The 17,135-nt window shown below is 42.9% G+C and overlaps 1 protein-coding gene and 1 long non-coding RNA gene across 2 annotated transcripts; both read right to left on the minus strand.

Annotated features, from left to right (window-relative positions):
* Positions 1 to 4,015: 4,015 nt before the first annotated feature.
* On the minus strand, positions 4,016 to 4,662 carry LOC136181325 (uncharacterized). Its single transcript, XR_010667675.1, has 2 exons — positions 4,567 to 4,662; positions 4,016 to 4,453 (listed from the first exon to the last, which is right to left on the minus strand). It is a non-coding gene; the product is annotated as an uncharacterized lncRNA (long non-coding RNA).
* Positions 4,663 to 15,430: 10,768 nt separating this feature from the next.
* Positions 15,431 to 16,598, minus strand: LOC136178159 (spermatid perinuclear RNA-binding protein-like; the record flags this gene model as incomplete). The annotated part of the gene is given in 3 exon segments (XM_065952007.1): positions 15,431 to 15,572; positions 15,727 to 15,860; positions 16,449 to 16,598. Coding segments are annotated over 2 exon segments (198 nt in total), but the record flags the coding sequence as incomplete, so codon positions are not given.
* Positions 16,599 to 17,135: the final 537 nt, after the last annotated feature.

Here is a 17,135-nt window from a genome sequence, read left to right on the forward strand (position 1 = left end):
TAAAAGATTCAGAGAATTCTCCTTCTGCTCAGAGTGCTGATTCTAACTGATCTGAAACACTTCAATAACCTGTGAAATCCAACTTTGCACGTACTCCGCTCCCCGTGAGCTAAAGCTGGTGATATAAACTGAAGGTCACAGGTCATTTAAAGTGGACAAAGATCCTTTGTGTGCATACAAACTGTTATTTAACTTTAACCAGGTCATATGATGGTAAGATGTAACCATTACACAACGTAGAGTACTCTCTGTACCTCTGCTAAGTATTTAAGTGCTTCAAATGTTGTGTAACAATACAGATACTGATTTTACCCAGAGCATCAACAAGGTAAAATCCAAAACAGTTTAAAGTTTGAGATTGTAGATTTAGTCCAATCAGTGAGCTGTGTAGAGAGTGAGATGATAAAGGTATCTTACTATCTGATCATTAAGGAAACATGTTGAAGTGCTGGCTTCTCTGACAACAATGCAGCAGCCAGTATGTCCTCCTTCTAACTTTAGATTCTGCTCCTGAATGCTCTGGATTTGTTTGGACCAGAGAAGGTAGGCGCTTTTAAGACCCCCCCCCACACGGCCATTTTGGACGCCCCTCTGTTTGTCAGATATGAGAGCAGTTATCAGGTCAACAGGTGTTGCAGTGATGGAAGCGGTCAAGAGAAGTGGTTCAGATAGAAGTGATTGTACCCGACCTAAAAAGCCTCTGCATGTTTCTAATAAGCTCCACGAGCAGAAACGTGCAAAAAACAAGGTGACTTTGAGTAGAGTGTCTCGCCCAAGGACACATCGGACATGTGGCTGCAGGAGCTGGGGCTCGAACCCCAGACCTACGGTTGAGAGACGACAACTGAGCCACAGCTACCCAAGACCAATAATGGTGGTCTTGACCGATCTTTATTTAAAATCTAGAGTCTGTCCAGTCTGAGAACGAGACAAGGCCGAATAAAAATGCTTTTAATTTCAGACGAGGCCATGACCTGCAAAAAGTGTCTGAGGAGATCTCTACAGATAACTGATGGAGTTAAATGATTAAAGGGTTAAAAGGGAAAGAGGAACAACTAAAGACACCAAACTTCACTTAAAAGGAGGAAAACTGAAATTTTTATCAAGCTATAGCAATATATTATTAACAATATTCTTATTCTCATATTTGTGACAAATGGCCTCTCCCAAAGACCTTTCCTACCTTTCTTCCTAGTTTGTTTCCTACTTTCCTTGCCTCCTTACGTGCCCAAAAGCAGCAGCAGAGTCAGGATGCGATCTATAATTCAGCGAGGCTTCCCTGCTGCACACAAACACATCATCAATAATAAAACCAGCAGCTGATTAATCATTGAAAACAGCGGGAGAGTAATGTGTGCTCGGACGAGGATATGAAGTGTGTGTGTGTGTGTGTGTGTGTGTGTGTGTGTGTGTGTGTGTGTGTGTGTGTGTGTGTGTGTGTGTGTGTGTGTGTTTGTTTAAATTAAATATATATATATAAATTATATATATATATATATATATATAAAACATGTGTCCCCACGACGTAATTTAAACAAATAGCAGCACCCAGTTTACTCTGAGGTCCCCACAATGTCATACATATATATATATATACATACATACATATATATATATATATATATATATATATATATATATATATATTATACTGTATGACATTGTGGGGACCTCAGAGTAAACTGGGTGCTGCTTTGATTATTACACCACCATCTTCCCTCCTCTGTTTGCTGATGAAAGGAGGCTCTACAAAGCTAATCTACAGGACTTCTTATTTGTACTTACGCCCCCTAGAGGACAGGTTGCTCTGCTCTTACCTTTAAAGCTCTCTCAAACAACGTGAGAGGGCTGATGTGAATCACTTGCTGCAGCCGGGTTTGTTTAAATTGTATCAGCAGTTAAAAAGTCTCACATGACTTTAGTTAATCTGGAAAGTGATCAATAAACAGAAGAGAAAGATTCTCTGTATCATCATCGACTTGTTTGCTTCTTTTTCACAGATTTTAAAGGATTTCTAAACAAAAAGTTATTTTTGACCGCCTGCCTCCTCTCCTCGGGGGGTTCTCAGTTAGGGGGGACTGGGCTGATTATCCTCCGGCATCTTCTCTACAATCAGCTCACTGTGAGCAGAGACAGCAGCTCTTGTTTTCAGTCGTCTCATGATCTGCAGGTGCAGCAGCAGAGAGTCACTCTGAACCACGGAGATCTGCAGATTCTCACCCAAACATGTGACTTAAAGATTTTATTTTTCTCCTGCACTAAAACAGAAACTCTTTATTTCTACATCTTTTAATCTTCTCATAATATGTTATTGACTGTTAAGAAATGAAGTGCTAGAAAATGTGACAATGACAAGTTCCAAGACGCATGATGAGTCGGACTTAATTCTTTTCATTCATCTTTCGTTTTAAATGTACAATATGTAGAATTTTATTAGAATGTTTACATTAAAATATTGAAATTAAAAATGGACTAAACCTATTTTACATATTGTTGTTGAGTTCTTACATTACCTCAAATATTTCCAACAATTATCAAATCATAAAAATCCTTCATTTTATAACGGGATGTGTCTTGTCATGGACACAACTTGTTTATCGTTGCAGTTGAAACCGACACTAAGAATTAAAAATAATTAAAAAGCGTGATCAGTCTGAATTATGTTAGATATTTTCAGACATTCAAAAGTGTTTTTATCCCTTTAAAATTATGAAATTCTCTTAGTTTGAAGAGAATAAGGTTTCAGTGTTTGTGTTGCTGCAGCTGATCTCAGGTCAGACTTCCAGACAGGTTTGCTGCCACCTAGTGGTTCAATTACACTCCTGCAGAAGAGAAGAGTCTCAAAGCATCAGATATATTTCTTTATTTCCTGGTTCTGTTCTTATGAAATCATTTCACATTAACTTATTTTAACTCTTTGTCTTTAATAAATATATTTATGTTTATGCTCTCGTGTATTCTCTGACAGTTTATCTTTTTTCTTTCTCACATCATCTTCTGTCGTTGGCTTCTTAATTCTGCTTGAAGGAATGTTTTTGTAAGATAATGATAATAATAATAGATTGAATTTGTAGAGCACCTATCAAGGTTCTCTGGGATGCTTTGTGGAGGTCTTCCACCAATGACAATTTCTCTTCTTTTGAATTGTTTTCCTACATTTTATAATATTTCTGCCTCCTTTTCTCTTTCTCTTATGAATTTGTTCTCACCCTAACCCCGATGCTTTCTTTCATTCAAAAGTCTTCACTTTGACTGAAGTTGTAACATATCTTTATATTCTGTTTAAGTTTGAATGAGAATAAAAACCTGTTTGGTTCGAGCGTCTCTCATGATATCTTGAATATCAGCAGCTTTGATTTAAATGTCTCAGCCTAAAATCACCTCAGAGGAGACTCGACCAGCAGAGGGCGCTGTTGTCTCACATTAAGAACTCTCATCGGGCTGAATGTTCAGACTTTGAGTTTTGGGTTTGTGGATTTGTTGAAGCAGGAAGTAGAGATGAGCTGAGACCTGCAGAGGTTGTAAAAACATTTTCACATCTTGAACACCTGAGAGCTGAGTGTCACCTTCCTGCTGCATATTGAAACTTTCACACGACTAACATGTTAATGTAGAGCTACAAGGAACATTATAGTCTCAACCTAAATACTTTATGTAATTATCTACTGAGCCTGCAAAGCATTTTAACTTTAGCTTATAAATGCTTAATTCCAAAATATTAAGATGTGCACAACTGAACAATTTGCTTGAACAATTGGTCAAAAGAGTTCGGACCAATCATGTTCAGGGCCGGCTTGACCCTGTGCATATCAACGTTGCTGGGGAGAGGGAAGTCTGGGTGGACTTATTGCGCCTGTGACCACCGACACGACCTCGGATAAGCTGAAGAAAATGGACGGATGAATGTACAAGGGAAACAAGAAACACGAGGAGAGGAAGGAAAAACATCACATGAGTTCACTGTGCAGGGAGGTTTGTTTTATCTCTAACAGTGAATAATAAACGTTTGCAGTGATTCAGTTTGTCATCTTTATTTCAAACATTTCAGATATCATTGTAAATTTCAACGCTACATGACGTGTGATGTTTGTTAATCCTCTGAGTGGGTGTCAGAGGTGTTTAGTGTTTAGTGTCCCTGCTGCAAAGCATCATGGTCCTGAGTGCTGCTCCAAGCTGACAAGCCGCCTCAGTGAGGCGTAATGTGCCCACGTTGTGAAACCTGACACCTCCTGGCTCCGCTCTGAACGCTAAAAATACAGACAGGATCTGGACCTCCATCTGACACCGTCCTCGCCGTCTGCACACGCACCTCACAGAAAACCAAACCGATGAAATCAGTGATTTGAATGTTTTTCAAACACGAGAGGAGTCTTAATGTCTGGATTCTCCCAAAACAACCGGAGACAACAAACGCTGCTGCAGACGCTCAGACTGGGTTTGAAATGTGACGCTGCTGCAGGATGATATCAGTAACATGAGAAGACAAAGACAGGTGGAAACAAAGAGTGAATGAAAGTGTAGATTCTGTCTCACAGATTCTGTCTTTGTCTTTGTTTTTGCTCTCACCTCGAAGAGAAGGATGAAATGTGTCTGCAGGCTGGGTGTGTCCTGATGGAGCTGCAGGGTCAGGGAGGGTCAGCAGCAGAACATGTTTGACTGCAGAGTGCACGCGCTGCATGTAAATATAACGCTGTGAGTACATGAGATGACACACACACCAGGGAGAGTAAGAATGTGTGTATGGATACGTCAAAGGAAAAGCTTGCTGTGGTCGTACTTTAACTTTAAAGAGGACATATCATCCCCCTTCTCCACCTTTTCAAACAGTCCTTCTCCACCTTTTCAAACAGTCCCCCTCCTCCACCTTTTCAAACAGTCCTCCTCCACCTTTTCAAACAGTCCCCTCCTCCACCTTTTCAAACAGTCCCCTCCTCCACCTTTTCAAACAGTCCCCTCCTCCACCTTTTCAAACAGTCCTCCTCCACCTTTTCAAACAGTCCTCTCCTCCACCTTTTCAAACAGTCCTCCTCCACCTTTTCAAACAGTCCCCTCCTCCACCTTTTCAAACAGTCCCCCCTCCTCCACCTTTTCAAACAGTCCCCTCCTCCACCTTTTCAAACAGTCCCCTCCTCCACCTTTTCAAACAGTCCCCTCCTCCACCTTTTCAAACAGTCCCCCTCCTCCACCTTTTCAAACAGTCCCCTCCTCCACCTTTTCAAACAGTCCTCCTCCACCTTTTCAAACAGTCCTCCTCCACCTTTTCAAACAGTCCCCCCTCCTCCACCTTTTCAAACAGTCCCCTCCTCCATCTTTTCAAACAGTCCCCCTCCTCCATCTTTTCAAACAGTCCTCCTCCACCTTTTCAAACAGTCCCCCCTCCTCCACCTTTTCAAACAGTCCCCTCCTCCATCTTTTCAAACAGTCCCCCTCCTCCATCTTTTCAAACAGTCCCCCTCCTCCACCTTTTCAAACAGTCCTCCTCCACCTTTTCAAACAGTCCTCCTCCACCTTTTCAAACAGTCCTCCTCCACCTTTTCAAACAGTCCCCTGTGGTCTAAATGAAACATCTGTGCTGTGCTTTGGTCAAAATCTAACATGAATCAAGCACCAGAAGAGGTTTGTGACCCTGTAGAAACCAGCTCTCTCACAACGCTTCGTTTTGGTGTGTGTGTCTCTTTAAATACAATGAGTTCTTACATTACCTCCAATATTTCCAACAGTTATCAAAGCCAGAGAAATCCTTACTGTTAGAGTTGTAACAGGACGAGTCTTGTCATGGCTGCCGGCATGACAGATGCGACACGTTTATTGTTGCCGTGGAAACATCAGATGTTACATCTAAAGACCGCTGCATAAGGAAGCGTGAGCTGCTGAAAGCTGCTGTACTGTCGCTGTATGCTGTGATGAAAACATCATGTACAGTAAACTCTGAATCATCAGCTCGTCTGTAAACAGATTCTCTTCCTCAGGTCGGTTTCACCCGGTCGTCATGACTACGCTCAACTCAGAGGTCGTCTTCATCGGGGCTGGGGGTGGAGCTGCAGAGAGAATCACTCCCATGATTCCCCGCCAGCCTCTACGAGATCTTATCTTATTGTTTTGATTGAGAGCCCCCTGGTGGAGGAGTCTACATACTGCACCTTTAAGTAAAATAAATAATGAGAGAAATATAATCAGAGTATTAACAGTACAGTATTGTACATCTGGATTAAAGGACAAGTTAGTTAGTTGCTGTGTTGTTCAGATTATTACACACTGAACTGAACATTTGACAGAGTAACCTTTAATAAAAGTAAAGGTCAAAATAAAGACGTCACGCTGTCAGACCGAAAGATTAAACTCCTGAAGAGAGGAAAAGAAAACACGACTGCTGAGCCTCAAAGTGGGAGTAAAAGCTTTGAAATATACGCATTTTTTTTTAAAGGGAATTTGTCATCACATCACAGTTTGTTAAATCTCACTTGTGAATTTCCCGTAAAACAACAGAGAGGACGAGTAATGAGACTGAAGAGCTGCGGAAACTACAAGAATATCGATGTCAAACGAAACACCGCTGACGGGTAATGAGAGGTTATTTAAATATTTCAGTCATAGACCAACAGGGACAAAAAACATCGACAACTGTTTATATTCTCCTCTCTGCTGTGTGAGGCTCAGGAGACCGGACGTGTTGACGTGTGTGTGTGTGTGTGTGTGTGTGTGTGTGTGTGTGTGTGTCTCCTGCTGCATTGGAGAGGAATAATCATCCTGCAGACAAACAGCCTCCTTCATGTTTTTCTCCCACTAAGATTTAGAGTTTCGATCGATCAGCTGTTTCTGTCTGTCAGTAATAATCACTTTCTCTTTTCCCTCAGGCGTCATCACGTCTGCAGACTCGTCCTGATGATGAAGACGTTAGAAACAACGATCCTCTGAGCACAAGTTCAGATGAAATAAAACGATTGAATTTGATGTAAATAAAGCTGCAGTAGAAAGTCCAGGTTAAAAATAATTAACAGAGTGAAGAATTTCATCCAGAAGATTAAAGCTGCAAGCCTGAGAGAAACCACACAACATTTCTGTTAATGTTAGCGCTCTTTAGTTAGCTCGTAGCTTCACATTGTTGTGTTAGCATGCTAATGTTAGCTCGTAGCTTCACATTGTTCTGTTAGCATGCTAATGTTAGCGCTCTGTAGTTAGCTCGTAGCTTCACATTGTTGTGTTAGCATGCTAATGTTAGCGCTCTGTAGTTAGCTCGTAGCTTCACATTGTTGTGTTAGCATGCTAATGTTAGCGCTCTTTAGTTAGCTCGTAGCTTCACATTGTTGTGTCAGCATGCTAATGTTAGCGCTCTTTAGTTAGCTCGTAGCTTCACATTGTTGTGTCAGCATGCTAATGTTAGCGCTCTTTAGTTAGCTCGTAGCTTCACATTGTTGTGTCAGCATGCTAATGTTAGCGCTCTTTAGTTAGCTCGTAGCTTCAGATTGTTGTGTCAGCATGCTAATGTTAGCGCTCTGTAGTTAGCTCGTAGCTTCAGATTGTTGTGTCAGCATGCTAATGTTAGCGCTCTTTAGTTAGCTCGTAGCTTCAGATTGTTGTGTCAGCATGCTAATGTTAGCGCTCTTTAGTTAGCTCGTAGCTTCACATTGTTGTGTCAGCATGCTAATGTTAGCGCTCTGTAGTTAGCTCGTAGCTTCACATTGTTGTGTCAGCATGCTAATGTTAGCGCTCTTTAGTTAGCTCGTAGCTTCACATTGTTGTGTCAGCATGCTAATGTTAGCGCTCTTTAGTTAGCTCGTAGCTTCACATTGTTGTGTCAGCATGCTAATGTTAGCGCTCTGTAGTTAGCTCGTAGCTTCAGATTGTTGTGTCAGCATGCTAATGTTAGCGCTCTTTAGTTAGCTCGTAGCTTCACATTGTTGTGTTAGCATGCTAATGTTAGCGCTCTTTAGTTAGCTCGTAGCTTCAGATTGTTGTGTTAGCATGCTAATGTTAGCGCTCTTTAGTTAGCTCGTAGCTTCACATTGTTGTGTTAGCATGCTAATGTTAGCTCGTAGCTTCACATTGTTGTGTTAGCATGCTAATGTTAGCTCGTAGCTTCACATTGTTGTGTTAGCATGCTAATGTTAGTGCTCTGTAGTTAGCTCGTAGCTTCACATTGTTGTTAGCATGCTAATGTTAGCGCTCTTTAGTTAGCTCGTAGCTTCACATTGTTGTGTTAGCATGCTAATGTTAGCGCTCTTTAGTTAGCTCGTAGCTTCACATTGTTGTGTTAGCATGCTAATGTTAGCGCTCTTTAGTTAGCTCGTAGCTTCACATTGTTGTGTCAGCATGCTAATGTTAGCGCTCTGTAGTTAGCTCGTAGCTTCAGATTGTTGTGTCAGCATGCTAATGTTAGCGCTCTGTAGTTAGCTCGTAGCTTCACATTGTCAAGTCAGCATGCTAATGTTAGCGCTCTTTAGTTAGCTCGTAGCTTCACATTGTTGTGTCAGCATGCTAATGTTAGCGCTCTTTAGTTAGCTCGTAGCTTCACATTGTCGTGTCAGCATGCTAATGTTAGCGCTCTTTAGTTAGCTCGTAGCTTCACATTGTTGTGTCAGCATGCTAATGTTAGCGCTCTTTAGTTAGCTCGTAGCTTCAGATTGTTGTGTTAGCATGCTAATGTTAGCGCTCTTTAGTTAGCTCGTAGCTTCAGATTGTTGTGTTAGCATGCTAATGTTAGCGCTCTTTAGTTAGCTCGTAGCTTCACATTGTTGTGTTAGCATGCTAATGTTAGCGCTCTTTAGTTAGCTCGTAGCTTCACATTGTCGTGTTAGCATGCTAATGTTAGCGCTCTTTAGTTAGCTCGTAGCTTCACATTGTCGTGTTAGCATGCTAATGTTAGCGCTCTTTAGTTAGCTCGTAGCTTCACATTGTCGTGTTAGCATGCTAATGTTAGCGCTCTTTAGTTAGCTCGTAGCTTCACATTTCATGTAAACTGACACAGAATGAGCGTGATCTAAAAACTCTTACTAACATCCAAATAATCAGTGAGTATGTTCTTCTTCTTCTCTCTAGTTCTTGACTAAAACAGCTTTTATACACAAGGGGAGGAGCCGGCCGTCCCGTCCATGTAAACACGGCTCTGACAACAACACAGCCAGCGGGACTCGAGCTTCTCCCTCATTGTAGACAGTCAGGACTCAGAGACACATTTACACAGGACAGACTTTATGATTTATTGATGTGGAACATGTTGAACACTCTTACTTTAACATTTTAGTAGTGAGTGTGCACTTTTGTCATGAATGAACTTCCATACAGAGAAATCAGGAGTGGGGACGATATGGATCATATTTAATAACTCTCATGTCCAATTATTGACACCTTTAGACTTTATAATGCGTCTTTGATTTAATTAAACTGTTACACATGAAAATAAAACAAAAACAGAGCAGATAGTAAAATGTGATGTGACTTCTGTCTGTGCAGAAAAACCTCACATCTAGTTCAACATTCTTTAGGGTGGCTTCATATGAGGCACGATTGTTTGGTACCAAGCCCGAGCATGATTCTTCCCCCCTCCCTCCTCCCCCCGCTGGTCTGCATTCACATTCGTAACATCGTCCTGTATCCGAGTACACTTGGGTATGTTCGCAGTCCAACATAGTAGGTGGCCGTATGAACATAGTTGGTTTTGCAAGTCTACCAAAAAGAAGAAAGAAGAATAAGCAACCATGGCAACCACTCACAGACTGAGTCCGCCCTGCTAACTGTGGATGTTTATGCAATTATAATGACCCAACCAACATCTACCGTGCAGCTCAGAGGATGAAACTCCTGTTGACCGTACTCGAGTACACATGAATTGGCCTGAGACCACCTTTCCAAGCAGACACGGTACCCAGGTACGGTTTGTTGTGTTCACGCTGATCAAATGAACTGGACTTTGGGGTCAAGCGTACTCAGATCGGGACCCTGATGTGAAACCACCCTTAGACATTCGTCAACAAATCGGGTAATTTAAAATATGCACAGGGGCGTTTACATTCTGTCAAAGCAGGAAGTCGTCGACATATACAGAAACTTTCTTTACATCTTCATTCATTTATTCGCGTCGTGTGATCGGATTTATTTGCATTTCTACAGTTTGAAGGTTCCTGAGTTGAATATTGCTTAAGACATGTGTGCTGTGATTGGTCTTCATTTGTCAGGTTTTAAATTTGAGTGACCAGAAACAGACTTTAAGCAACACTTCACCTGTTTCTCTTTAATATTTACTTGTCTGCAAAATGTTTTCACGTCGCAATATTAAATTAAATGTGCAAAAAAAAAACGAGAAACATTTCTGAATTTGTTAAAAAATATGAATAATTAAAAAACATGAAACTCTTAAAACTCTTCTCCAACAGTTGTCCTGTTTGGATAAAGCCGTACTCGAGAACACATGAACCGTGCCCAAGACCACCTTTTCAAGCCGACTCGGGCACGGTACCAGAGTATGGTACGAGTACAGTATAGTCTGTGTACTCAGATCTGTACTGTCACATTAAAGGCAGGGTTGGTCATTTTAGAAACTAGCATGATTTTGAAAGTAGCATTCCCTAAGTGCTCCGTCTGCACCCCCCCTCCCCTCTGTGCTCCCTCTAAAGCCACGCCCCTCCCCTCTGTGCTCCCTCTAAAGCCACGCCCCCTCCCATCTGTGCTCCCTCTAAAGCCACGCCCCCTCACTTACATGCTCGAGCGCCGTCCCTCCAGAAGTGGACCTCAGCTCATCTCATTGTGTAGAAACTACGTCGTCTCATGTCTCATTCAGTAAACTCTCAGTATAAACTCCTAAAGTCATCGGTGACGAGCTTTGAGTGTGAGCTAGAGCAGCTAAGAGGTAGAGAGCGAGCAGGGAGACAGGGAGGCGTCTGATTGGTTCATCAGATTGGTACCTCGTGGCAGACATTGGTTGAAGTTTTTACAGACTTACAATCTGATACAGATGAAGGATTTTCTTTGTTCCTTTTTCAGAGAACATGAGTTCTTCATTTCTGTCAGGACCTAAAGAGTCTGGAGGAAATTACCAACCCTGACTTTAAGACAGTACAAGTAACAAAATAAAAGCCGAACAATTTTTAATTTTTAATGTAAAATAATGGAATTTCCAACATGCGATTAATCTTAATTAACTATTAAAATTAGCGATTAATCGCCATTAGAAATTATACTGTTTGAAAGAATATGTGTGGTCTTCTCTTCAGACTTCTAACAATTAGTCCTGTGACCTGTCGTGGGGTCACTGCCCCCAGGTTGGGAACCATTCCTTTAAACCTAATAGACAGCAGGAGGCTTCACATGAGATGACTGATTAAGGGTTCACAGGTCGGTTCATTTCTGATATTCAAGATTTAAAAAGACTTCTGGGTCATAAATTTGAGATCACGTTTAAATAGGGATTAAATACCGTCGACATATCAGTACAGTGTTATAGACAGATTGTAAAACTTTAAATGTTTATAGATATTATATCTGAGAGCTGCGGAGTCAAAGGAGGGCCATCAGATATAAAAATAAAGAATAAATACATTTAAAGACGTGTAAACATTTAAATGAATAAAAGGTTAAAAATCTGAAAATAAATAATTCAACATTTTTTAAACGGCTCCGTTTTGATTTATGAATGATACGTATTATCCATAGTTAGGCGTGTTGCTGACATGATTGACAGGTGGGCGCGGTGTAACGGTTCCAGCTCTCAGTCTGTCATTAGGTTGACTGAAAGTTAGACTGAGGCCTCAAACATTCAGATTTACAGTCTGTGGTTGGCGACAGAAAAACAGCTGACACTGCGGGTGTTCAGTTTAAAAATCAAGTGCATTGATTTTAAGCGCTTCAAGTGTAAGAAGTATCGTGAGTGAACACAGCCAATAATTTATTTCCCTGTTTTTAACACCTATTCTTATTTTGGCCCTCCTGTGACTCCGTAGCGAGCTCTTTAAATACAAAGATTAATTCCTGACTGTATTTACATTCAGAGATAGATTATAAACTCGGGTTACTTCCTGTTGCTGGGTTTTACATATTCAAACATATTAACATGTTTATATATTTATATATATTTAAAACTCACATACATCCATATACAGTTATTAAATATAATATTTACACACAGCAGGTCACGTTGCTGTGGATGTGCAGCTGATATTGACATGTTTTTAATCAACACGTTGAGATCACCGAAGGCAGGAGAAGTATTGCTTTGTGTTTTATTGACATGAAGTCTCGGCTGAGTCCTCCTCTTTTTTTTAAAAACCAGACCTGGACTTGATGTGAAGTTGCCCGAGGTATTTTTCTCCTCCATATTGCTTTCAATATTGCTGCTTTGTCCTGTGTGGAAGGAGGTGGCCGCAGGTGCAGCGCTGCGGTAACAGAGAGGCGCTGACAGAGTTTAATAAGGGTGAGGGGTTGAACAGGAAGTCCGGGATGTTGTAGAGTCAGCTCTCGGCACGTGGGCGGGGTCAGAAAAGATCCTGAGGGCCCAGGTGGATGATGATAGGTGTGGCGATGGTCTGCGGCTGGTAAAAGGCACTGTCGATGTACAGACCGCCTACAGAGACGAGACAAGACATGTTAACAATCAATAAGACTTTAAACTAAGCAGCTAGACAAATTAAGCCTATTCAGAAGTACCATTAACTGCAGTTCCTCCAGTGTCCACTAGAGTCTGTCTCCTGCAGTGAGTCAGTCCCCATAGAGCTCTATGTTAAAATAAACATGTTTACATCCTGGTACAAAAACAGTTTGGGTCTCTAGAGCTCATTTCTCTCTTCAACTTTTCGGGCTGAATGTTTCTACAACTCACCTGTTTACATTATTTTAAGGGATATATTAAAGGGATGTAGAATTAGGGGGCGTGGCCTTTTTGAGTGACAGGTGGGAGCTGCTAGCTGTCTGCTAGGTGTCACTTCAGCTAATTCAGACACCGACCTTTAACCTCCGGGCCATTTTTGTGATGTTGATTCTTTATTTCATGAACCCCACAGACAATGAAGTCGGGTCAGTGTTCTTGGAAATTTTGTTCGTTTTGAAGAAAGTAAGGACAACACCATTTCCAGGATTTGGGGTTTTTATAAAGGAGACCCCAGGATTCATGTTCAGCCTTGTCCCTCAGTGCAGAGAGAGCTAACCCTATAGGTGTCCCAGACTGACCTTAAAGATACTGCAAAGCTTCAACGTTTATAAACCACACGTTACTCAGCCATGGACAAAAATATGAATTTTAATAAAACAGTTGAACCTACAAACAGGTCAAAATAAAATCTCTCTGGAAAAAACAGTTTTTCCAACTCGACACAGAACGGCTCAGAAGCTCAACAGAGTAAACATTAAAAACACAAAGTCTGTCAGTGCATTCAGTTCATGTAAACTTGTTTTTGTCTTCACAGAAACTTCAAACACAAAGAAAACCGCCGAGTGAAAGTTCAGAGAAGAATGTGAAATAAAGCTCTTTGATTAATCACACCCGAGTTTCATCTAATATTGATTTATTTACTACGGTCCGTGTTGTGTTCAGGGTCCTAATGGTGTTGTCATCAAAACCACACTGACCGAGACCGAGACAGGACTGAGACGTTTCGGGATGGAGACCGGTCTAGAGACTGAGGTCCTAAACGGGATGTTCTTTAAAATCTTTTCTGAATTATTGTCTCTCACAGTGACAATAAACGTCTTCACTTCTTCGTGGTTGCTGCTCTGACAGTGTATGTATCGAGTTAGTTACCATGGAGACGATGTTTAGTGCCCTACTTTGTTTATGTATTATCTGTTATCGTTTACTAGAATGTGAAAGTAGAAGAAAAGTCCTGTACGTATAAAACATGTTTTGTTTTTGTTCCTAGGTTCTTGTTTTTTTTAAAGTTGGTAAAGTAGATGTTTATCGAGGTCGTGTTTATCGAGGTCGTGTTTATCGAGGTCGTGTTTATCGAGGTCGTGTTTATCGAGGTCGTGTTTATCGAGGTCGTGTTTATCGAGGTCGTGTTTATCGAGGTCGTGTTTATCGAGGTCGTGTTTATCGAGGTCGTGTTTATCGAGGTCGTGTTTATCGAGGTCGTGTTCAGCGACGTTTCAGCGGACAAACCGTCCTCTTGAAGCGTTTCGGGTTCCTGAATATGAAAAGTTTAGAAATCATGTTCAGTGGACAAACTTCTGAAAACGCCACCGTCCCCGCTGCATGTGAACTAACAATATGTAGACTTTTTTTTGCACATGCTCAGTATGCTTCAAGTCAACAGAGATGCTTGAGTAAGTGGACTACAACAAAGATGGCCAACTCCTGAGTTCTGTTTGTGAAGGATGTAGACTCGCATGACAACTCCACCTTCTCGTCCGTCCACACAAACGTTCCTGTGCGTCTGTTTAGACTCCTTCTCCAGAAGTATGAGAGCATGCGCGTGTTGTTTTATTACAAAGTCACAGCGCCCTCTACCAGCCTGGCATGTTCACTACAGCGTGGTCGTCTGAACGCAGACATTTAAAAAAATTGATTCAGCGGATGTTAGGATTCAGTAAACCAGGTGTGTAGCTTCCTGCTGTGAACACAAACCTGCTAATGACCATAACATGACTTTCTGATCGGCCAATTAGCTGCCTGCTAATTTGGTACACGGGGAACATGCTGTGAGAGTGACTGGGGCTGACTGGGAGCACTGGTTTGTAGATCTCTGTGCTGGTTTTTAGGGTTTGATGTGAACGCAGAAAAAGGCAGGATGAGACTGAAACAGTTGATGTCCTGTGAGGAGGGGAAAGGAGGGGTGAGGGGGGGGAGGTGAGGTGGGGGTCCTAATAGGGGTACAGGTGGGTGACGGGGTATGTGGTGGGGACTCTGATGATGGGGAGAACTACTGAGGGCATTCTGGAGGGAAAACCTGAGGACAAATAAAGAAAAAGAAAAGAACTTAAATGTTGGGATGATTCAAAAATAATAAATCAAAGTGATGGGGGGGGGGGGGGGGCTTTACCGTAGGGAGGGAGGGCGCCTGCAGGGCCGTAACCATAAGGAGCTCCAAACCCTGAGAGGACAGAAAAGATAACATTTAAAAGACTGCAAAGAAAACCCCCTACACTCCTCCTGCAGAGTGTTCAGGTGTGTTCAGGTGTGTTCAGGTGTGTTCAGGTGTGTTCAGGTGTGTTCAGGTGTGTTCAGGAGGTCTGACTCACCTGGGGGGATGTATCCATGTGGGGGGGGGGTGCTGATGTACGGAGCTCGGGGGATGACGGGGACTCGAGGAGGTCTGGCAGCGAGAGCAGGGAGGGTCAGCATCGAGGTCACGGGTCGCTTTGGCTACAAACACACACACACACACACACACACACACACACACACACACACACACACACACACACACACACACACACACACAGATATTAGCTCATGTTTCTGTGTGATCTCGGTCTGCAGCAGCGTTGGCTTCACTCACTGGAGGATTCGCTCGTTTCTTCTTGTTGTTGTTGTTGTTTGTTGATTTGGATCCGGAGAAGAGGCTGTTCAGGGCGGAGAGCGCTGCGCTGGCTTTTGCTACTTTCTTATTGGGGCCCGTCCCCCGAAATACCTGCTTGTCCACCTCCACCTGAACACAGAGAACACTGCTGCTTTAAGACGCGTGGCCATCACACACACTCCCTCTTCATCAATTCAGAGTCTCTGAGAGGACGACAGGAAATCTATGAAGTGCAGTGTGTGTGTGTGTGTGTGTGTGTGTGTGTGTGTGTGTGTGTGTGCACCTCGATGATGAAGCGTTTGTCATAGCTGCTGCCGCTCTCTGATATCAGCTCGTATTTGAGGCCGCGGCGTTTCTCGTTCAGCTCCATCACCGGGTTTTTACCCCTGCTGTGAGGATCGGACCGGGAGCTCTGGACTGCAGACGGGGGGGGGGGGGGGGGGGGGCAGAGAGAGAGAGAGAGAGGCGGGGGGCAGAGAGGAAGAGAGAGAGAGAGAGAGGGGGGGGCAGAGAGGAAGAGAGAGAGAGAGAGGGGGGGGGGCAGAGAGGAAGAGAGAGAGGGGGGGGCAGAGAGGAAGAGAGAGAGAGAGAGGGGGGGGGCAGAGAGAGAGAGAGCGAGAGGGGGGCAGAGAGAGAGAGAGAGAGAGGGGGGCAGAGAGAGAGAGAGAGCGAGAGAGAGAGAGAGAGAGAGAGGGGGGGGCAGAGAGAGAGAGAGAGAGAGAGAGGGGGGCAGAGAGAGAGAGAGAGAGCGAGAGGAGAGAGAGAGAGAGAGAGGGGGGGGGCAGAGAGAGAGAGAGAGAGAGAGAGAGAGAGAGCGAGAGGGGGGGAAGAAAATATTTAGAAACATTCTGCAGTGCTCAACAAAGACACCACTTACAGCGTTACTGTGTGTGTGTGTGTGTGTGTGTGTGTGTGTGTGTGTGTGTGTGTGTGTGTGTGTGTGTGTGTGTGTGTGTGTGTGTGTGTGTGTGTGTGTGTGTGTGTGTGTGTGTGTGCTCTCCTCACCTCCTGTGTGTCTGTGGACGAGGTGATGGAGGTGGAGCTGGAGCTGGTGGACAGCCGGTCGTTCTTCCCTTCTCCGTCTGACTTCTCGTCGGCGCTCAGAGAGTCCACGTCTCCGTCTCCGCCGAGCACGAAGCCGAGAGCCTGCAGCGCCTGCGGAGGGAAAAAGACGACAACATTCCTCTGATCAGTAAAGATTCTCTGATGTCCTGACTGTCCCTGAACGCACCACAGACGGGACATGAATCACGTCCATCATCTCTGACTGCAGCAGCTGTTCGGTGCCTTGCTTATGGACAGCTCAGAGAGGTCCCTACATAAGTCTGTGTTTTATTTTGAAGGTCCCTACATAAGTCTGTGTTTTATTTTGAAGGTCCCTACATAAGTCTGTATATTATTTTGAAGGTCCCTACATATGTCTGTATTTTATTTTGAAGGACCCTACATAAGTCTGTATATTATTTTGAAGGTCCCTACATATGTCTGTATATTATTTTGAAGGACCCTACATAAGTCTGTATATTATTTTGAAGGTCCCTACATAAGTCTGTATATTATTTTGAAGGTCCCTACATAAGTCTGTATATTATTTTGAAGGTCCCTACATATGTCTGTATATTATTTTGAAGGGTCCCTACATATGTCTGTATTTTATTTTGAAGGACCCTACATAAGTCTGTATTTTATTTT

Source organism: Labrus bergylta, chromosome 2 (genome assembly GCF_963930695.1).
Source record: "Labrus bergylta chromosome 2, fLabBer1.1, whole genome shotgun sequence".
NCBI lineage: Eukaryota > Metazoa > Chordata > Actinopteri > Labriformes > Labridae > Labrus > Labrus bergylta.